This window comes from Corticium candelabrum, chromosome 13, assembly GCF_963422355.1.
Source record: "Corticium candelabrum chromosome 13, ooCorCand1.1, whole genome shotgun sequence".
NCBI lineage: Eukaryota > Metazoa > Porifera > Homoscleromorpha > Homosclerophorida > Plakinidae > Corticium > Corticium candelabrum.
The window spans coordinates 5,553,906-5,575,189 of record NC_085097.1 but is presented as its reverse complement, the minus strand read 5'-3'; the positions used below and the strand labels follow the sequence as shown (position 1 = coordinate 5,575,189).

General features: G+C 41.9%; 3 protein-coding genes across 3 annotated transcripts in view; all 3 read right to left on the bottom strand.

Annotated features, from left to right (window-relative positions):
• Positions 1–549: 549 nt before the first annotated feature.
• Positions 550–8,870, bottom strand: LOC134188572 (rho GTPase-activating protein gacF-like). Its single transcript, XM_062656739.1, has 6 exons — positions 8,785–8,870; positions 6,638–6,674; positions 5,678–5,825; positions 4,845–4,916; positions 4,672–4,779; positions 550–1,291 (listed from the first exon to the last, which is right to left on the bottom strand). Exons 1-6 carry the CDS (start codon positions 8,868–8,870, stop codon positions 591–593), a joined length of 1,152 nt encoding a protein of 383 aa, XP_062512723.1. The 3' UTR covers positions 550–590.
• LOC134188952 (uncharacterized) lies at positions 8,771–19,322 on the bottom strand. The gene is made up of 19 exons (XM_062657169.1): positions 19,233–19,322; positions 18,788–18,827; positions 18,442–18,567; positions 18,240–18,365; positions 15,120–15,245; positions 13,260–13,385; positions 13,016–13,141; positions 12,748–12,873; positions 12,555–12,680; positions 12,368–12,493; positions 12,219–12,314; positions 12,123–12,166; positions 11,774–11,810; positions 10,579–11,715; positions 10,439–10,515; positions 10,017–10,167; positions 9,780–9,959; positions 9,541–9,641; positions 8,771–9,399 (listed from the first exon to the last, which is right to left on the bottom strand). The coding sequence occupies exons 2-19, from the start codon at positions 18,810–18,812 to the stop codon at positions 9,154–9,156; spliced, it is 3,102 nt and encodes a 1,033-aa protein (XP_062513153.1). The 5' UTR covers positions 18,813–18,827; positions 19,233–19,322; the 3' UTR covers positions 8,771–9,153.
• A 1,350-nt stretch (positions 19,323–20,672) lies between these two features.
• Positions 20,673–21,284, bottom strand: part of LOC134188571 (uncharacterized) — an 830-nt gene continuing 218 nt past the window's right edge. Inside the window, exon 1 of the mRNA XM_062656737.1 lies at positions 20,673–21,284. This exon is cut by the window's right edge and continues 218 nt beyond it. Coding sequence (XP_062512721.1) covers positions 20,673–21,284 — 612 coding nt within the window.

Below are 21,284 nucleotides of genomic sequence, written 5' to 3'. Positions count from 1 at the left end.
CGTTAGCAGGACAAACACACAGACAGATGACCAGCAACGTCTACTCAGTAACTGGTGTGTGTGTGTGTGTGTGTGTGTGTGTGTGTGTGTGTGTGTGTGTGTGTGTGTGTGTGTGTGTGTGTGTGTGTGTGTGTGTGTGTGTGTGTGTGTGTGGTGTGCGTGTACATGTGTGTGTGGTGTGTGTGTGTGTCCATGTGTGTGTGTGTGTGTGTGTGTGTGTGTGTGTGTGCATGCATGTGTGTGTGTGTGTGTGTGTGTGTGTGTGTGTGTGTGTGTGTGTGTGTGTGTGTCTGTGTGTGTGTGTGTGTGTCTGTGTTTGTGTGTCTGTGTTTGTGCCTGTGCGTGTCTGTGTTTGTGTGTCTGTGTGTCTGTGTGTGTGTCTCTCTCTGTGTGTGTGTGTGTGTGTGTGTGTGTGTGTGTGTGTGTGTGTGTGTGTGTGTGTGTGTGTGTGTGTGTGTCTGTGTCTGTGTTTGTGTCTGTGTTTGTGTCTGTGTGTGTGTGTGTGTGTGTGTGTGTGTGTGTGTGTGTGTGTGTGTGTGTGTGTGTGTGTGTGAATGTCAAACGACAAAGACAAACCGTCACAGCATCCACTATGTCGCCTTAGCTGTCAGTCTGATCTTCATCCCTGATGCTCCTGATGCTCCTCCAGTCTGTCCTTTCTGTCCCTCGTCGTTGCCACCACTGCTGCTGCTAACATTTTGCCGATTGCTCTCGTTTGTTGCTCCACCTTCGGACGCTCTTCGTTTCATCCTAACAAGCAACGTCCCCACAGACAATACCCCAAAACGTTTTACGTCTCCTAAGTGCCATTTGATCTCCTGCAGCTTCCGTTTATCATTCACAGACGACGAACTAGGATTTTCGCTTCGATTCGTGTCTCTATCACTGTTACTGATGTCGATGCTGTTGCTGTCATTCTTGGGTTTCTGGACGTCCGTGCTTGGTTTGTTGATTGTCGGGCTCTTGATTGGCAGCGTGTCTTTCTTCTTTCCATCTAAATCCCACACGATTTGCTGTGTGCCAGGCTTGGACTTTTCGCTCTCTGCTGTCGACGTCGCGTCCTTGTTTTCTGATTTCGTGTTTTCTGTTGTTTGTTTCGACTGTTTGGTGGTTTGTATGGCTTTTGTTGTATTGGTAACATGTTGATGTGTTGAGGTGAGAGCAGCGGCAGTCGACGATGTGAGAGGCTTGACTGGTATAGTTGGAATGGAAGTGGTTGGTGAGATGTTGCGTTGTGGGTGTGGGAGAGTCTTGAGTCCAAACCTCTCGGCACGAGCTTTCTTCTTGGCAGCTAGTGGAGAGAGAGAGAGAGAGTCCAGCTCAACATGTGGTTTTCGTTCATTTGTCTGTGACTGTGCATTTAGCAATTTGTCTGTCCATCCGTCTGTTTGTCTGTCCATCCGTCTGTTTGTCTGTCCATCTGTCTGTATGAGTCTGTCCATCTGTCTGTCTGTGTTTGTCCATTTGTCTGTCCGTGTCTGTATGAGTCTGCCAATTTGTCTGTCTGTGTTTCTGTCCATCCATGTGCATGAGTCTGTCCATCTGTCTGTATGAGTCTGTCCGTCTGTGTGTCTGTCCGTCTGTGTGTCTGTCCATCTGTCTGTCTGTGTGTCTGTCTATCTGTCCATCTGTCTGTCTGTGTGTCTGTCTGTCTGTGTGTCTGTCTGTGTGTCTTTCTTTCTGTCCATCTGTCTGTATGAGTCTGTCCATCTGTCTGTATGAGTCTGTCCGTCTGTGTATCTGTCCATCTGTCTGTCTGTCTGTGTGTCTGTCCAATCTGTCTGTGTGTCTGTCCATCTGTCTGTATGAGTATGTCCGTCAGCATGTCTGTCCAATCGGTCTGTCTGTCTGTCCATCTGTCTGTATGAGTATGTCCGTCTGCGTGTCTGTCCAATCGGTCTGTCTGTCCGTCCATCTGTCTGTATGAGTATGTCCGTCTACGTGTCTGTCCAATCGGTCTGTCTGTCTGTCCATCTGTCTGTATGAGTATGTCCGTCTGCGTGTCTGTCCAATCGGTCTGTCTGTCTGTCCATCTGTCTGTATGAGTATGTCCGTCTGCATGTCTGTCCAATCGGTCTGTCTGTCTGTCCATCTGTCTGTATGAGTATGTCCGTCTGCGTGTCTGTCCAATTGGTCTGTCTGTCTGTCCATCTGTCTGTATGAGTATGTCCGTCTGCGTGTCTGTCCAATCGGTCTGTCTGTCTGTCCATCTGTCGGTATGAGTATGTCCTTCTGTGTGTCTGTCTATGTGTCTGTCCATCTGTCTGTCTGTTTGTCTGTCCATCTGTCTGTATGAGTCTGTCCGTCTGTTTGTCTATCTATCTGTGTGTCTGTCCATCTCTCTCTCTCTCTCTCTCCATCTGTCTGTCTGTGTGTCTGTCTATGTGTCTGTCCATCTCTCCCTCCCTCCCTCCCTCCCTCCCTCCCTCCCTCCCTCCCTCCCTCCCTCCCTCCCTCCCTCCCTCCCTCCCTCTCTCTCTCTCTCTCTCTCTCTCTCTCTCTCTCTCTCTCTCTCTCTCTCCGTGTGTCTATCTATCTGGCCATCTGTGTATCAGTCTGTCTATGTGTCTGTCCATCTGTCCATCTGTGTATCAGTCTGTCTATGTGTCTGTCCATCTGTCTGTATGAGTCTGTCCATCTGTGTGTCTGTTCATCTGTCTGTCTGTGTTTGTCTATCTGTCCATCTCTCTGTCTGTGTGTCTGTCCATCTGTCTGTCCATCTGTCTGTATGAGTCTGTCCATCTGTGTGTCTGTTCATCTGTCTGTCTGTGTTTGTCTATCTGTCCATCTCTCTGTCTGTGTGTCTGTCCATCTCTCTGTCTGTGTGTCTGTCCATCTGTCTGTCTGTGTGCCTGTCCATCTCTCTGTCTGTCTGTGTCTGTCCATCTCTCCATCTATCCATCTGTCTGTGACAGTGTCAGTCTGTCCGTTCGTTTGCTTATCCCTCACTCTATCAGCAAACACGTGCTACACAATCAAGTCACTACAATCTGTACCCAATGCTGCTGCTTTGTCCTCCACAACAGCCGACTTCTCATCCTTCACTTTTTCCACTTCTCGTTACTGTTGATCTCCATCGGCTGTCACACCTCCCAGTCCCTCCTTGACTTCATTCACCGATCTCACACTCACAGCAGTCGAAGTTGTTATCGGTTGTTAAACAGCAAAAGGCATTGGATTACTGGGAGTCAACTTTGACAATTCAAATGAGAAAGAATCTACAGACAATGAACACAATTCCCACATGATCACAACACACACACACACACACACACACACACACACACACACACACACACACACACACACACACACACACACACACACACACACACAAACAGAAAGACACAGACAGACAGACAGACAGACAGACAGACAGGCAGGCAGACAGACAGACAGACAGACAGACAGACAGACAGACAGACAGACAGACAGACAGACAGACAGACAGACAGACAGACAGACAGACAGACAGACAGACACAGACAGACATTCAGAACATCATTCATTAGAATTTTAGTATAATTCAATCTGTATGTCTCAGTAGATGGACATTTAGCTTAGCAGTTTTATCTATAGTGTTCTTGTAAAATTTTGCTTTTTGTGTTCAATAGTGAAATAAGACAGACAGACAGACAGACAGACAGACAGACAGACAGACAACCAGACAGACAGACAGACAGACAGACAGACCGACAGACAGACAGACAGAGACAGACAGTTGTAGGTAGAACCAAGCCCTATTGGCTTGGGTAGTATTTAGTTGCTTTGCTTAGATGGTGTATAATAGTTCAATGTTTGAAAATATATGTATTGACAGACAGACAGACAGACAGACAGACAGACAGACAGACAGACAGACACACACACACACACACACACACACACACACACACACACACACACACAGAGACAGACAGACAGACAAACAGAAAGACACAGACAGACAGACAGACAGACAGACAGACTGCAAACAGGGAGAATAGGAAGTTAACCAAATATAGTCAAGTCACTCTCCCCGGTGCGTCTTCCTTGACACTTGTTCCACTTGTATTTGAGCATTTTGGCCATTGGGGAGAACGAGCCACCAGATACCTACAGGAACTATCAACCAGGTCGACGGATGATGATGGCAATAAGAATGCTAATGAATTCATGTGTTACTGGAGAAAACGATTCTCAACAGCGCTACAACGTTGCAATGCTAGGACTATTGCAAAGAAACTATCACACCTTTTATCTATGAGCTCCAGTAATGTAAAGAACTATCATACTCAGTTTTGCGTACATTAGTTTGTGATGTGTATTGACCCTATTGGGTCTCTTGAACATTCTAAATAGTTTTAGTTGTAATAGCATTCATTTATGAAAATATATGAAAAGACAGACAGACAGACAGACAGACAGACAGACAGACAGACAGACAGACAGACAGACAGACAGACACACACACACACACACACACACACACACACACACACACACAAACACAGACAGACAAACAAACACAGACAGACAGAGACAGACAGACAGACAGACACATACACACAAACACAGACAGACAAACACACATACACACACACACACACACACACACACACACATACACACACACACATACACACACACACACACACACACACACACACACACACACACACACACATTCACCTATCGGTTTTGTTGGTGTGACTATCTGCCCACTAACAGTCAAATTTGATGTTCCTTTGTTGCCTGACTGGGCTGATAGAGACGTCATCCCTTCCTTTACAGCTCCAACTGACACAAGAGACGAGTTCTCATTACTGACATTTAGCCAAGCAACACACAAGAGTGATTCTCACGGAAATTTGGCGTCTCCATGTCCTGTGCTTGAACTAAGTTGGTAGAACCACAAACAGATGGTCTGACAGCAACTGAAACAAAATACAAAATGTAGATCTTTACTGTGGAGGGATTGTACAGGATTAGTGTCTTCTTTCATTCATGAATCTGTCAGCCAATCATCCGTCTGTCTGTCTGTCTGTCTGCCCATCGTCTGTTTGCATGTCCATCTCTCTGTCTGTTCTCTCTCTCTCTCTCTGTCCTTTGTTTGTCCATCTTTCTGTCTGTTTGTCTACTTGTCTGTCCATTGTCTGTCTGTCTGTCTGTCTGTATGTCCATTTCTCTGTCTGTTCATCTGTCTGTCTGTCTGTATGTATGTATGTATGTCCATCTCTCTGTCTGTCCTTCTCTCCATCTGTCTGTCTGTCCATTGTCTATCCATCCATCCAAACACTTACATGTAAGCGACATTTTGTCCATCCCGTCCATACATGGAAGCTGCATCATGCTGTACAGACAGGAAGTAGAGTCGGGACGGGGTAGAGGCCAGTCACTTTGATTCTCCATCTGTCTGTCTGTCCATGTGTCTGTCTGTCTGTCTGTCCAACTGTCTGTCTGTCCATCTGTCTGTCTGTCCATCTGTCTGTCTGTCTGTCTGTCCAACTGACTGTCTGTCTGTCATCTGTCTGTCCATCCACCCAAACATCTTTGATGGTCTACACGTCTGCCCTTCCATCCAATTAACTTCCCATCATCCGTCTCTTTCCCTCTGTCTGTCTATCAAGTCCAACCATTTGCCCACTTGTCTGTACATGCTGCTATCCCCTAAACTCTCCACATCCAAACATCATACCAACTGTCTGTGTCGTTGACATCACCGGCATCGAGCTCGTTCCCAGTGTGCTCACATTTCTCGGCTTGAAATGCTTGATAAGACAGTTGGGCCTGAGGCAGTCACTCAGTTGAATCTCAAAGTAACACAGCAACTCACTCTTCAACGGCTAAACATTTGACATTCTCACAAAAATGTGAGAAATAGACGAAAGTGTCACCACTCACAGTGATATGCATATGTCTGAATGGACATGCTGATCGAAAGCACGATCCTTGTAGCCACAATGTACAGACAGTGTTGTTACCGAGTGCAGCTTGAATGTGACAAAAAGGGCATTAGTCACCCTGGAATAGAGATGACAGTCACGACGTACAAAACATAATTTGTATACAAATAATTTATATAAATAAATTATTATTAAATAATAAAATTAATAAATAATAATTAATTAATTAACAATAATTTGCAATTAATTAACAATAATTGCAAATTAATTAACAATAATATATAATTAATATATATAAATAAATTATTAATATAAAAATTAATAATTAATAAATAAAAAATCAATCACATGCAAATTATTTATTTATTATTTAATAATTTATTATTTATTTATTAATTTATTATATATCTCACACACACACAATTTACAGAAAATGACTTATTACAATTTATTAATTTATTAACAATACATAAATAAGTAATTTGCATACAATTAATTTATATTAATAAATAATAAATAAAAATAAATTAATTAATAATTTGCATATAATTAATTTATATTAATAAATAATAAATAATAAATAATAATAAATAAGTATTTGCATACAATTAATTTATATTTTTTATTTATATAAATTAATTGTATGCAAATTACTTATTTATTTATTTTAATAAATTATTAATCAATAATTCACATGATTGGTGACTATATCAACTCTACCTTCAGACATTTAGCATTATAATAGAAATAACCATCGTCTCCTTTCGTAGCCATTCAATAGCCTCAACCCTGCAACACAAATGAAATACATCCAACACACAAACTCATCGACGTCATGCAACTTCTGTGTTTCACACCACAAAAAGGACACAACAGACAAACAGAGACTTGAAATGAGTTTAGATGGAAAGTGTGTGTGTGTGTGTGTGTGTGTGTGTGTGTGTGTGTGTGTGTGTGTGTGTGTGTGTGTGTGTGTGTGTGTGTGTGTGTGTGTGTGTGTGTGTGTGTGTGGTGTATTTACCATTCATGATACATTTGTCATCTGTCGATAGTTTGTCCGTCTGTCTGTCCATTGTTTGCCTGTGTCTGTCAATTGTTTGTCCACCTGTCTGTCCATTGTTTGTTTTTCTTGTCTGTCAATTATCCGTCCATTGTTTGTTTGACTGCCTGTCAATTGTTTGTCCATCTGTTTTCTGTCCATCTGTCTGTCAATTGTTTGTCCATCTGTTTTTCTGTCCATCTGTCTGTCAATTGTTTGTCCGTCTGTTTTCTGTCCATTTGTCTGTCAATTGTTTGTCCATCTGTTTGTCAATTGTTTGTCCATCTGTTTTCTGTCCATCTGTCTGTCAATTGTTTGTCCATCTGTTTGTCAATTGTTTGTCCATCTGTTTTCTGTCCATCTGTCTGTCAATTGCTTGTCCATCTGTTTTCTGTCCATCTGTCTGTCAATTGTTTGTCCATCTGTCTGTCAATTGTTTGTCCATCTGTCTGTCAATTGTTTGTCCATCTGTTTTCTGTCCATCTGTCTGTCAATTGTTTGTCCATCTGTTTTCTGTCCATCTGTCTGTCAATTGCTTGTCCATCTGTTTTCTGTCCATCTGTCTGTCAATTGTTTGTCCATCTGTCTGTCAATTGTTTGTCCGTCTGTTTTCTGTCCATCTGTCTGTCAATTGTTTGTCCATCTGTTTGTCAATTGTTTGTCCATCTGTTTTCTGTGCATCTGTCTGTCAATTGCTTGTCCATCTGTTTTCTGTCCATCTGTCTGTCAATTGTTTGTCCATCTGTCTGTCAATTGTTTGTCCATCTGTTTTCTGTCCATCTGTCTGTCAATTGTTTGTCCATCTGTTTTCTGTCCATCTGTCTGTCAATTGTTTGTCCATCTGTTTTCTGTCCATCTGTCTGTCCATTGTTTGTTTGTCTGTCTGTCAATTGTTTGTCTGTGTGTCTGTCTATTATTTGTCCGTCTGTTTGTCTATTGTTTGTCCATCCATTTTTCAATATATTTACATGCAGATTTCTTGTTTATAAGTTTTGCATGAGACGACGAAGTGAACTAGCATGGTTGGTATAGAACAGAAAATGTAGCATCCGTGCTACACAATATGACAAACAAACACAATCCAGACAAGACCGATACACATACCTGCAATGAAATGACAAACAAAGGCGATTGTACCGAGTGAGTATGATTGCCGCTCCAAACGTTCGAATCAGCACAGCAAGAACGAATTAATTAAATTGTCAACTAACACAGTCAGTCGTTGATATCAATCACAGCCTTTACTTCATTCTCACGAGATTGACGACGCGTCTCTCAACACGACGACACACGAATGTAACAACTGAGTTGCCACCATCCACACATTCTGCCTTCCGTTACCCACAAAATAAGAGAAAGTATTGTTCTTAACGCGCGCTACTTGAACCCCAATTATCGTGAAATACAATTTCCAAACTGACAAACCACTGATTGCCATCAACGTCTCATCACGTCCTACTCGGTAGTTCGTTCTTGACCGAATCTGTGCGATTTCCTTTCCGTCTCCACCATAGCAACCATTCAATGTCTTCCTGCGTCACTTTCTCGACTATCTTGTTATCTTCACGCACGAACGACACCGAGTTCTACTTTTCCACGCACTTTCCGCTTACGTTTTGACCAGTTCAAAGCGCTGCTCAGTAAGTCCAAAATATGAGGTAACCGAATGGGGTCCCAGTAACAGTCAGGAAGGCAATTATGGCTGGTTTGATATTTACTTGTCATTTACGTTTGTGAAGGATCAGGAAAAGCGTGTAGAGCGCAATAGCGGGTAATGCAGCATGATGGAAAGGTCGCGTTCAGGCGGAGCAACGCGATGTGAAGGGCAAAGCGATACGCGAGCGATACGCAAACAACTACATCACCGGCAATGAATCTTCGTCCACGTTTCTCACCGTTACAAAGTACAATGACACTTGAAATGCAAATCCAGGAAATACGGGCATTTTTCTATATACTAGACTATCTGAATTAATTGAGTGCTTGTTGTAATGTTTTAACATACTATACATCTCCTAATGTGAGTATCAGAAAACTGTGTATGATACAATGTCAGAAGTGAAAACCCTTTTGAGTGTACGCTTGACGCATTGTTACGTGCTGTTTGAGCAAATTCCCGTATCATAAACAAATATAAATGGAAATGTCAAACTTAGAAGCAAGTCCGATAGCATTGACACTAGCTACAATATTAAAAACGTAAAAATTTGCTCGTAATTCTAACCAATTTCACTTTGATTGTGGTGCGTTCTTCACTGCATTCTCTGCTGCTGCACCAACACCTGCTTGTCTGCATGCTTCCAGGAGTATTGCAAGAGTTGTTTTGCACTCTCGTTTTCTCCACAGTGAGAAGATATGTACGAGGCGAGCAGCCAAGTTACGAGGGAAACGTTCTTGACAATCAGACAACTCTTCTATGTTGACTCCAAGACGAATACCAATCTCATACCAATCACTTCTGACAGCCTTGCCAACCTGTAACAAAGAGAGACAATAAAACAAAATACCCAAATATTTATTAATTAAAATCTATTAATTCATTAATTTATATATTTATATTTATTTATTTACTCAATTATAGTCACACCAATCGGCTGGATTCATGACTGTATTTACCTCAAGAAACTGTACATCAGACACAATTGCTTGTAAATCTAATCCTTCAGATCTGTAACTTGACAAGCTCCTCCTCCTTGCAACAGAGACTGAAGGATGTTCTAGAAAATGTAATAAACACGTTAACATACATTTAAATGATGCATAAAATGACATCACAGTTTTAACTGAAATCAACCACCAACTTTTACAGAAACAACCAACAGAACAATGAAACAGATTTTAGTGCAGATTCATACCTTTCTCTGTCCCTTGATCTACTATTCCTGGTAGCATGCTGCTGTCACCCTCACAATCATTGACAATACGAGGTAACATCTCTGCAGACGGGTCAATGAAAACGTGTACAAAATATCCGAGACGAGTTTGTCCATCTGAAGAAAATATGTGTATCTCCACTCGATCAGCATGTGGCCAAGCTACATACAACAATCAAGGTAAACACATGACTATCATGTCAAACGTATGTAACTTACCAGGAGTAACAGTTTCTATTGTACGACTATCCAGCCTTTCTCCTGGAACTTCTTCAACTGTCTGACCTGTAGTATCTATGTACCGGAAAGTACATCCTGTGTAAGGAACTTCACTTCCAACAGGAAGACGAACTAGCAATAAACTTTTCTCCTGACAGAAAGATACAACAGAAATGTTAATAGAGAAGCAGTAGTCCGAGTCTTTCCCTGGGTTAGTTACTATGCCATTAAATAAATTGGTACTAAATGTATTAACCACATGCATTTATAGTGCTAGTGCCATTGCACGCACGCGCGCGCACGCGCACACACACACACACACACACACACACACACAAACTTAGTTACTATCACAAGCTCTCTCTCTCTCTGTGCATACAAATGCTGAGGCTTAACTATACACAACAAACAAACATTCTTACTTGAACTTTGCTATAACTGGGGCCAACACCACATTGATTGACAGTGTGTACATTGGTAGGTTTTTGTATTATTGATCCTACATGTCATTACACAAACAATTGTGAAACAAACTTAACTGATCGAAATGTAAATAACAAACTTTGTGATGAAGTTCTATCCCTTGCTGCTGCTGATGAAGATGTGAAGCCAGAAGAATGTAGACCCTCTTCACTACAGAAGTACAATGCTTCCTGTTCCTCATCTGGAAGGGAAGGAGAGTGAGAAGGTAAACTGAAATTTGATGAATCAGCTGATTTGGACAGTTTGTGAACTGCTTCCAATGTGAGGCAAAACTCCACTACTTCGCCTCGTCTTTTGTATTCAACAAGAATAGGAAGCACTAAACAATTAGGACAAGAAACATTTGCTTTAACATCAAATGTATAGCAATGATCGTGATCAAATGATTGACTCCACAAATATTCAGTTGGATACTGAACTTCTACATCACCTCGACACAATGACCATTCTGAGTCTGATGGAAGTTGGGGCTTCATGACCACACGTCCTTGCTTGCGAACCTTGATTTCTGTCACTGGACAGAGCTGGATAGCAGGAAATGCATTAAGCACTTCATGTTTCCTAATGATTTGTTGCCCTATTTCTTCATATAAATTGAAAAGATGCACAGACAATGACCATTTGCAAGAAGAAAGACTTCGACCAAGAACTACACATCCCATCTTCCTTCTGAATAAAATGGTTGGGCTCTTAATAAAACTAACAAGCCACACCCAACCACTAAAACTGGTCACCTCCACTGACCAGCTGTTGGGATCAAATGGAATGTGTGACTGCACTTCCCGAGTATCAGGAGAATACACTACCACACCACGCCATCTCCACTTCGTCTCATCGAGTCTTGATTCACATCTCATCAGAGTGAACGAACCGCCTGCTGAAGTCACATCAGCTATGGTGTTGATACACACTTTGACTGGCTTGCTGAATGAGACGTTATGGGGACCAAGAAAAATAACTGGACTGACCACTTGGTAGCCACTAGCAAAAACGGGAGGCATATACTTATCATGCATGAATGAATGAATGGAGAATTGTGTTGGTGATTGAACGGCACCCGCTGGAACAGTAATGCTCACACTGCCAGCACTCAGCTCTCCTCCCTCACTGCCGATCGTCTCATGGAATGACAAGCCATCACTGCTATCAACGTGCAACACTTCCAATGTACCACCCACCCACAATGGGTGGCACAGATCAGAAATGTCAAGATTTTCTAGTAAACAAACAACATGGGATGAGTTGCTTAATGGATTGTATGCAGCATGTCATACCCATTGTGGGTGCAGATTGATCAGAATGATCGTCACCCTACACAGAAGAGAGAGATCAGAGTAGAATACAGAAATTACACTCAATCAAGTGACAAAAATTATCAAAACTCAAATCATTTACTAAGTTGATAAATAAGACAAAAGTAAACGTAGACAAATATATCCCAACCAACTCATTAAATAACAGAAAAACAAAAACCACAACACACATTCAAAAGCGAGAAAAGAGAAACAAACAAATCAGCGTAAGTAAAGCAACAAACAGACTGACTGCTCGACACAAACAACAATCAAACAAACACACAAGCAAACAGATGATGACTGTTGTAAGTCTACTATCATTCTCTACCTGATCCTCAATTGATTTCTTTCTCTCAAGTCTATTTCTTCTCTCTAACATACAAGTAGTTCAACACAACTTTACAAAGCCAATGATTGTCCTCACCATCTGTCTGTTCCACTTCTGCTTTCCCTTCACCAATAATTGTCTCCCCAGATTGTGGCTGTTGGAATGGGCTAAGTCTCCTTAGTAGACGCATTACTGCACAACAAACTCAATAATCACAACATTAACCTTCCACTCAAATATCAGACCTTCGGATCTCTGTCTGTTGCTCGGCTGCTGGTTAATATTGATGATTCGAAGAGCAGCAAATAGAGCAGGCTGGGCACGTGTGTAGTCAGCAATATTTAGCAAACATTCTGACCATAAAATCAATGCTGAAAACAGAAAACAGCAACTGTGAGAGATGCAGGTAAAGAGAAATGACGAAATTCTGACTGGAGATTTTCTCAGGATGATCTTGATGGAGACCAGCTGCTTCAATGTCGATAGCTTCAGAGAGAAGTTTCTCTGCTTCGCTGTTCTTCCCTTTTTTCATCAGACATTCTCCCAAATATTTCAATGCTGTACAAATCAAGACACATTGATACACACACATGCTGATTTGACATTATAGAACATTTAGACATACGAAGTGCTGTATCAGGATGTTTCTCATGAAGTGAATGTCTGTATATGTCCAGACATTCTCTCAAGTATTGTTCGCTCTCATCCAAGTTTCCTACTCCCATTAAATACACTCCCAGTTGACCAACAGCTGAGAACAACAACAACTCGTAACCAACACATGACAATTATGACTGATTTATACTGCAGTATCAACATGTGCAAATGATAATCAGCATGTCAAGCTCACAATTCACATAAAGTTGATGTCAAAAGAAAGACAAGAAACTAACCTCTAGCCACATGAGGATGTTCATGATGGAGACTTGATTTCAACATCCTGACACAGTCGGTCATCAGCTTGATTGATTCACTTACTTTACCTTGTTCGCTAAGACACTGAGAAAGTGTGTATTGAGCTAAAGAAGATAAACAATGATGATATTATAGGCAACACATTGAATCAATATGAGGTGAGTAGAGTTGTTTTAAGAAGAGTGAGACGTCTTACAATTGTATCAGAGAATGAACACATACCACTTGCAAGATCATCCTGATATTCTGTGTGAGCAGATTTCATGATCTCAAGTGAATGTCTCAATAATCTTTCTGCTTCAGACAGTTTCTTTTGTTTAATAAAACATTCACCAAGCATCCTCATAGCTAAAATAAGAATAAAGGTGAGAATTAAGACACAACAACTTTTCTTGCTAATTGAGTTGCAAGACAACAATCAATGTCTAATATATTTCAATGCAGTAGTGAGAGATGAGTTCTTTCTCACACAACATGCAACCACTCTTCCAGTCTGTCCATCATAACTGATTAAACGAGACCTTTCTACAGCACATACCCTGCACACTGACATTGTTGTGTAGCTGTAGAAATGTGCACAGTGTAAGCATGCGCAATAACACCAGCAGTCAACAGTAGGTGTGCTTAATAAACGTGTTTGACAACTTGAACACCTTGTGTGTCATGTCTAGCACTTTTAAGCAAGAAAGCCACTATTTCTATTTCCATCAGTTTATTGATGATTACAACTCACAGTAACAACTACATTTCAAGATCTCACGATTTTGTAGTGACAATTAAACACAGACATGCAGACAAACAAGTAGACAGACAACAAAAAGATAGAAAGACAGATACACAAACAAACAAACACACAGACAGACAGATAAACAGAAAGACAACCAATCACTCTACCAGCTGGTAAATGCAAACGATGTAACAAGTAATACACAAGCCACGGCCTCTAATGCATTAAACGTCCCTTTGTCTGTTTCTTACACATTATGTCAGTATTTAAACAGAATTTTGGCTTTCAGTTTACGTGCTTGAATGTCTGACACACTGACACAAACCAGACAGATAGAAAATAGAGAGAAATCATGGTCAACAAAGACAGATAGCAAAACTAAAAACTGAAGAGATCAACATACAGTACACACTCAAGTAAATCCTATACTATAATACGCCAACCCACGCTTCCGTCTGTCTGTCTGGATGAATGTTTGTCTGTAACGATCGAGTCAGATTTTGCTCGGACTGCCTCCGACGGCCAGAAACGAGACTTTGTCAGACTGAAATGAGATGTGCTGGAGTTTGTTTGTTCAATTAATTAAACGAGAATGCAGATGTGACGTGGTTCACCAGCCGCTACTACACAACTGGTAGAGTGCAAGATGTGCCCGCTGCAGTCGGCTCACCGGGCTGATTCTGCGTGCGTGTGTGACGGAAGGTGCATCTCCTTCGAGGAAGTGGCATGTAAAGCTAGATTGCTACCGCACATAGGGCGGGGTAGGGGATGTGATGTGCGCTTGCCAGCCTGTACGCTAGATATTCTTCATCAGCCATGTGCCCGCTGCAGTCGGTGTGGTGCGTCTTCTTCGCTGCATGACGTGTAGCGTAGGTAGTGGGATACTATGAGACAGAACTCTGACTCAAGTAAATACAACATGTGTGTGTGTGTGTGTGTGTGTGTGTGTGTGTGTGTGTGTGTGTGTGTGTGCACGCACGTGTGCATGTGTGCGCGTACATGTTTTTGTACATGTAGATTTTGTCTCTAGAGTAACACGTCCATGGAGTTGTCCTACAGTGAAATCGTAAGATGGGGGCTACTTCACGTGCCAAATAGTGGACGACTGGAGAAAGTTAATTTTTTACGTTTTCTTCGCTTAGCTAGCTACTATCTAGGTGCTAGCACAATTCCTACCGCACATAGGATGGGTGAGGGCTAGTTCATGCAATAATACACAAACTCTCACACATACACAAGCAGGGAGAGAGACAAGAGAAAGACAGACAGACTGGTGGTAAGACAAACATCATATCCTCTTGTCAAATAAGTTGAAAATCTTTCAAAAACAACAATTACTCACACACAACACTTACTCTTGGCCATATTCACATCATTAGCTGGAAGGCATTTCTGTTGCATTAACAAGCACTCCTCCAGTAATGATGTGGCATCAACATACTTGGATTGACAAAAGTAACAATACCCCAGAGAAGACAAGACTGTAAGTACAAACAAACAAAAGTCAGTCACACAGTAAATATACCATATACATACAACTACACACTCCATCATATGTGACATACACCAACACATACTAGACAGTGACTTTCACTGACTCTCGGCTTCCCTTTCAAGACGTTCACCCCACATTCATTTGTCATGTTGGTGACACCAAACGCAGCAAGTACCTAACCGACAGTTTTGTTGACGTGTTCTTACCGAGAGAAAATGGACCATAGGTCTACGTTTGGTGTCAATTGCAAACATTATGTAAACATTGCATATATAGGAAGCCTTTGCTCAATATCTGCATGTTTTCACCACACATACTTACACTACTATTTTCTATGTAATAATCTACCCACATGAAGAACCGGCTGCTCAGCTAGTTACTGTGCAAATAAATGCAACTGACTAAATACGCATTCATCTCTTTAAAAACGTCAGTTGATCACAAACTTTCAGATGGCGAGTGTAATTAAGAGTCACTTGGTTAGCAAATGCATTTTCAATCCTAATGATGATTGGCAATTACCGTATTTCTTTGGTAGTGGCCGTGGCTCAATTTCCAAATTATTGAAAATAGAGGTCGTCCTCGAATTGAGGCTGCACTAGTCTGCAGAGTTACTGGTCACGCCCATATCACATGCTTTTGATGCTTCTGCGTCAATCTCATTCTATTACACGTACTCCTCTATCAATTGCAACACAATAGTCGTGGTATTTACAGCTAAACATGCCAAGCTTGGCACCTTCAAAAATGTCCAATTATGTCAACAGAAAGAAATGTGATGTTCAAGCACCAACGTGTCACAGTGTGAAGTAGAGACTTAAAAATAGAGGCCACCCTCGAATACAAGCCGCCCTCGTTTAGAGGCCACAGTTCAGTAACCTTGTTAGAAATAGAGGCCACGACCACTATTCAAAGAAATACGGTAAGTGAAGTTAGTTGTTACCATCTAGAGCAGACTTCGATACAAGAAAATAAGTTAACAAAGAAAAGGCCACAAATGACAATCCAACTGTGAGGCGAAGGCGGGCACCAAGCTCAGAGAGCAGAGAAAGGTGCATACACAACCCTGATTAACAGCAGACGCCAACTGAAGCCACAAGATGATGGGACAAAGAAATGACGGCAGGAGACTATCCAGCTGTGAGACAAAGGCGAACGCTAAGCTCAGAAAGCGAGAAAACATGTGTGCACAAACCATGAAGACAGCAGACAGTGACATAAGCCACAAGAAGGAAAGTGAAGACAGAGCGCCAACAAAGGAGATGACATTGAAAACACGTGGACATGAATGACAAAGAAAGGAGACCCGACAAGCAACAATGTTCCTTGGGATGGTAGCAGCCAGGGCCGCACAAGTAGACTTGAAATCCCTGCTTCTTTGGCTCTCTGACGAACTTATTCCCACACATTATGAAGTAGAAGACAATGCTACCAACATCCATGGACAGGCAGACTGACAAACACACACAGAGACACAGACACAGACACAGACACAGACACAGACACAGACACAGACACAGACACAGACACACACACACACACACACACACACACACACACACACACACACACACACACACACACACAGAGTAAAGCAGACAGAGTAAAGCAGACAGTCCAACAGTCAGACTACAAAGCTAACGACATACAGGGTATTGGAATGGTTTCACATAATGGCATTTGTACGTACAATCCTTGCCATAATTATTTAGAGCACATTTGATTTGCAGTTCAGGCAGTTACTGCTAGAACTCGCGTTCAATTTAGTTCTAAAACTGTTTGAACTGATTCCAGCAGTCGTCCAAAGAGCTGGAACTGCTAGAACTGATGGTGCACTCTCTGGTCTAGAACTTCAAGGCTACGACTGGAACACGTCTTTTCTGCAAAGTCCCAAAAGTGTGATGGCGCACTATTAAAATACAGCAATACTCATAGTTTCCTGCACTCTATCACTCTGTTTGTGAAAGATTGGCATCCGTCACAAGGTCAACAAGAGGCACAGTTAGCTGAAGTTGCTCTGGTGATCAATGGATCATTAGCTGATGAAGCCGTAGTACGCGTTGACGTTGTTTTGGTTAGCAGTTCTGGTTCACAAAGCAGATTTTTTGTTCGATTTAGTTTTGGTTCTGTCAGTTCCAACAGTTCCAACGCGCCCTCATTTTTATAGTTCTAGAACTGCAAAGTGATCGTGTCCTAGTTATCATACATGATAAAGGTTCATCTAAACTTCACTGCATCATTTAATCACTTTGAGTGATGTAGACTAGGCTGTATGAGGGTTCTCGCTGCAGTGCAACGCTCCAGTAGGAGTGCGTCACGCTCAGAAATGGTAGATAGTCCAAAGTTTGACAGCTATAGCTAGGGAATGTATGAGAATTCTATACTACAGTACTGAAACACAATACGATATTACTTAGTAAAGGTGACATTAGCCACAAATCCAGGTTCTTACAAAAGAATGAGGGATAATAGCCAAGCTCCGTAGGTACATGGCCACTGTGGTAATTGCAGTCCCGGATGCTTCCTGTAGACACGGAAAGCACACCTCTTGTGACAATGTCAAGAAGTGTAGCACCTAGAATCTACTCTAGACTAGTCATGGCTTCTTGCAAATCAACAACATTGGTCCGTGCATGTCAATCACCGCCTGACTAGACAGACTTTCTGTAGTCTCGTCCATGAAACTTGCGCATACGTAACTTATGAACATCACTAAGAAGGGCTGAATGGCGGCCGAAGTTGATTTCCTTGCCAGGGCACTCGAACGTATGTTACACTCAATAGCTACGACGTAAATATACCTCACTTAAGATCAGCTCAAGTGCGCATGCCCAACTTAGACATGGACCCGCCCATCCCGCCATGCTCCCAAAAATCTCTAGTGAGAACCCTGCTGTATGTATCATGCAGTCCAATTCACTATTAACTGGATTTTAGTCTAAAATCATAAACATAAAACAAACATTACAATACAACTCACTGTCAGCTAGTAAGAGATTATCTGTCTCAGGATGTTTTCTCATAACTGATAAAACATTTTCTAGAATTGCTTGTGCTTTCATATATTCTCCATTATAAATGTATGTGCCGCCCAGATTATGAAGAACTAAACAGCAAAACAGAACCACAAACCCTGACTTTAGAATTTCTGCAATATTTTCGATCAAAACAACATTCCTCACCTTCCAGTCTCACTCCATCTGTTACTTCTAAATATTGTTCTGTCATCTGTCTGGCTTCTTCATAAATTCTAATGGCCTCACTGTAATGCCCTTCCTCTACAAGCTTCTTTCCTTTCTCATCAAGATCTATCAAATACAATCATTGTTACACTCAAACAAAATCTGTTTCTCACCAACATGCAACATGTCAGACATGCACACACACACACACACACACACACTGACACACACACACACACACACACACACACACACACACACACACACACACACACTCCTCAGCTCATTTCTCCTCATTTCTGAACATTAACTAAAACATGATCATTTCCCATATTGCAATGCTTACCTCTGATCTCTTTCTTGATATCCATCTGTTAACAAAAAGTCTAGATGAAAACATAGAGTTGACAAAGTCTAGAGACAAACAATGCTATCCTTCTACCAATAATCTCACATTAATTAATTAAAACTCGTAATTAGCTAAAACATTTCACGGGCTACGCGACATCAACTAGCGCAATGCTTACAAAATTCCCGTATCATACTTCGAGTCGCTGCCCGCTGCGAGAACAGAACACGAATCGAACGCAACACAAACGCTAGAACTAAAAATACGCTGCGCAAACTGATCTCAATCAAAAGTAACCGTCGAGACGTCTCAACATTCAAACAAACGTGAGATTGAGTAGCAACGAAGGCGTCGCCTACACCGAAAAGGCGCAATTTCATCTATTCGTCCCTCACTCTGCCTCTTTCTTACTACCAACTCTCTTGTAATGACGTAGACATACCTGTAACAAAAATACCTTTCACAGATCGAGCAGAAGACAGTGCGACAAGCGGCAAGAGCTGACAAGTCACGTGGGTGAGTAGGTAAACAAATCTGCATACCCGGATGTGATAAAGCTCTTGCTTAGAATTTGCGCACGCTCATTCGCTCCACTTTGACTGCCACACACCTCGACAATATGCATTTAGTTTCATTGCGTTTTGGACTCTAGTCTTACAAAGAATTAATTTTAAAAATATTTCTTATTTTTGTTGAAGCCTAACATTTATTTGTCACGTGACCAAAACAAGTACTCATTTATATTACCAATACAACACTAATTAAGTTGCATCCTGGTTAATGGTATGCCCTAGACTAATCGTACATTAAAATTAATTTATCAATGTACATGTACATGTGTATTACTGCACATGTGCTGTACACGTGCTGATCTGTTGTGATGTCCTCACACTGATGTGGCTACTGTAGCCGTGTTGTTTGTTCCTCTACTTTTCTCGTTAGATCTATGAGGTGCAGGCCCGTAGCCTGGCTTCAGAAGTGGGCGGTGCGTAATACACCAAAATGGACCAATGACGTCACATACATGTTACTTTTCGAATTATATATATTTACTAGCTGACTAGGCCATTCTTGGCCTGGGCAACTTATGTTAATTAACACAATTTCCCGCTTATATATAATTGGGGCATCATACAATTCGCTTATCGGGCGGAGAAAACACAAAATACTGGTTAATGTAGCCTTGACAGACTGTCTAGCTAGGTGACCAAGTATTCACTTGCAGCTGTTTCGACAGTCCCGATCTAGAAGAAGCTTTCGCGATCCGTCGACGGGCACATGTGCTGTGCTTCAAGCCGGCCAGCAGCTTCGTCGTCTCTTTTCTGCTGCAATGTCAACTTTTGCGGACTACAGACGAACAACAACGCATAGATGCAGGGGACCTGCGAACGACACCATGCAGTTGCTATTTCAAAGTGAGAAAAGGCTGCGTGCTAGTCTAAAGGTGGACCGCAAAATTGCAGAGTTTGCGAGCCGCATGAGGAACAAACATTTTATGACGTTACGCCCTACAGACGAACGCCAGCGCAAAGCAAAGTACAAGAAACCAGTCACCGCCTCGCAGGGGCACTAGTTGCTTTTCGAAGTAGAAAAGGTCACGTGCTGTAGGAGTGAAAAGGAGCAGATAGCGGTTTGCGACCACATGTATTTACGATACGGAACAAACAATCATACGCCTGCGTCCATGCATGGAGCACTTTTCTTTACATATATAGACACTATAATTAAAAACATATTAAATAGAAATGACGAGAAATGAAGGGATTGCATGAAAACAATAGAGAGAATTTGACATAATAGGAGCGCGCATACAAATTAGGAAGTGCGTTTTGCGTACTATACGCGCAAGTATAAATATTTACATTGGATCGAAAGCGGACCTTCACGGCTGAGCGGGCGGTTCGTCCGAACCCACCCAACTCCCCCCAGCCTGAGGTGGCTGCAACAAGAACGTGTTCTCACAAGCAGAACGCATCTCGTCCAACTTCACTCTTTCCCTCTTCCTGCATCGAACTCTCGCAACTTTGAGCAACAAAATTAATATCAAAACACATCCTGCGGTCGCCAAACATACACCCAACACTTTCATCGATTGAGACGGACTGTGAAATCTTGGTGCATTCACTTGTCCCACAACCGACCCATCGATATCAATCACGTCTATGGTTTTGACCAAACTGTTGCCAACAGCAACCGATACAACACAAACGTCGTTTTCTTCCTTAAACTGTGACGTCATACTGCAATTCGTTCCGTTGACATAACGAATCATCAAGACAAGCCTTGAACAGATGGCACTCATAGTGCTCCCCGACTTGTTGTCAAACACAAGTTTTGGAGTGAGTGTACAACGAATGGTGTTGTGATTGAGTGTCGAGCATACGAAGTGAGTGTGTTGTTGAGACAGTCTCCAGACTATCTGATCTGGACACAATTGAGATGTTCGTAGCTCTACTCTGAACTCACCATTTTGAGCAGGTGAACAGTCAGTCAA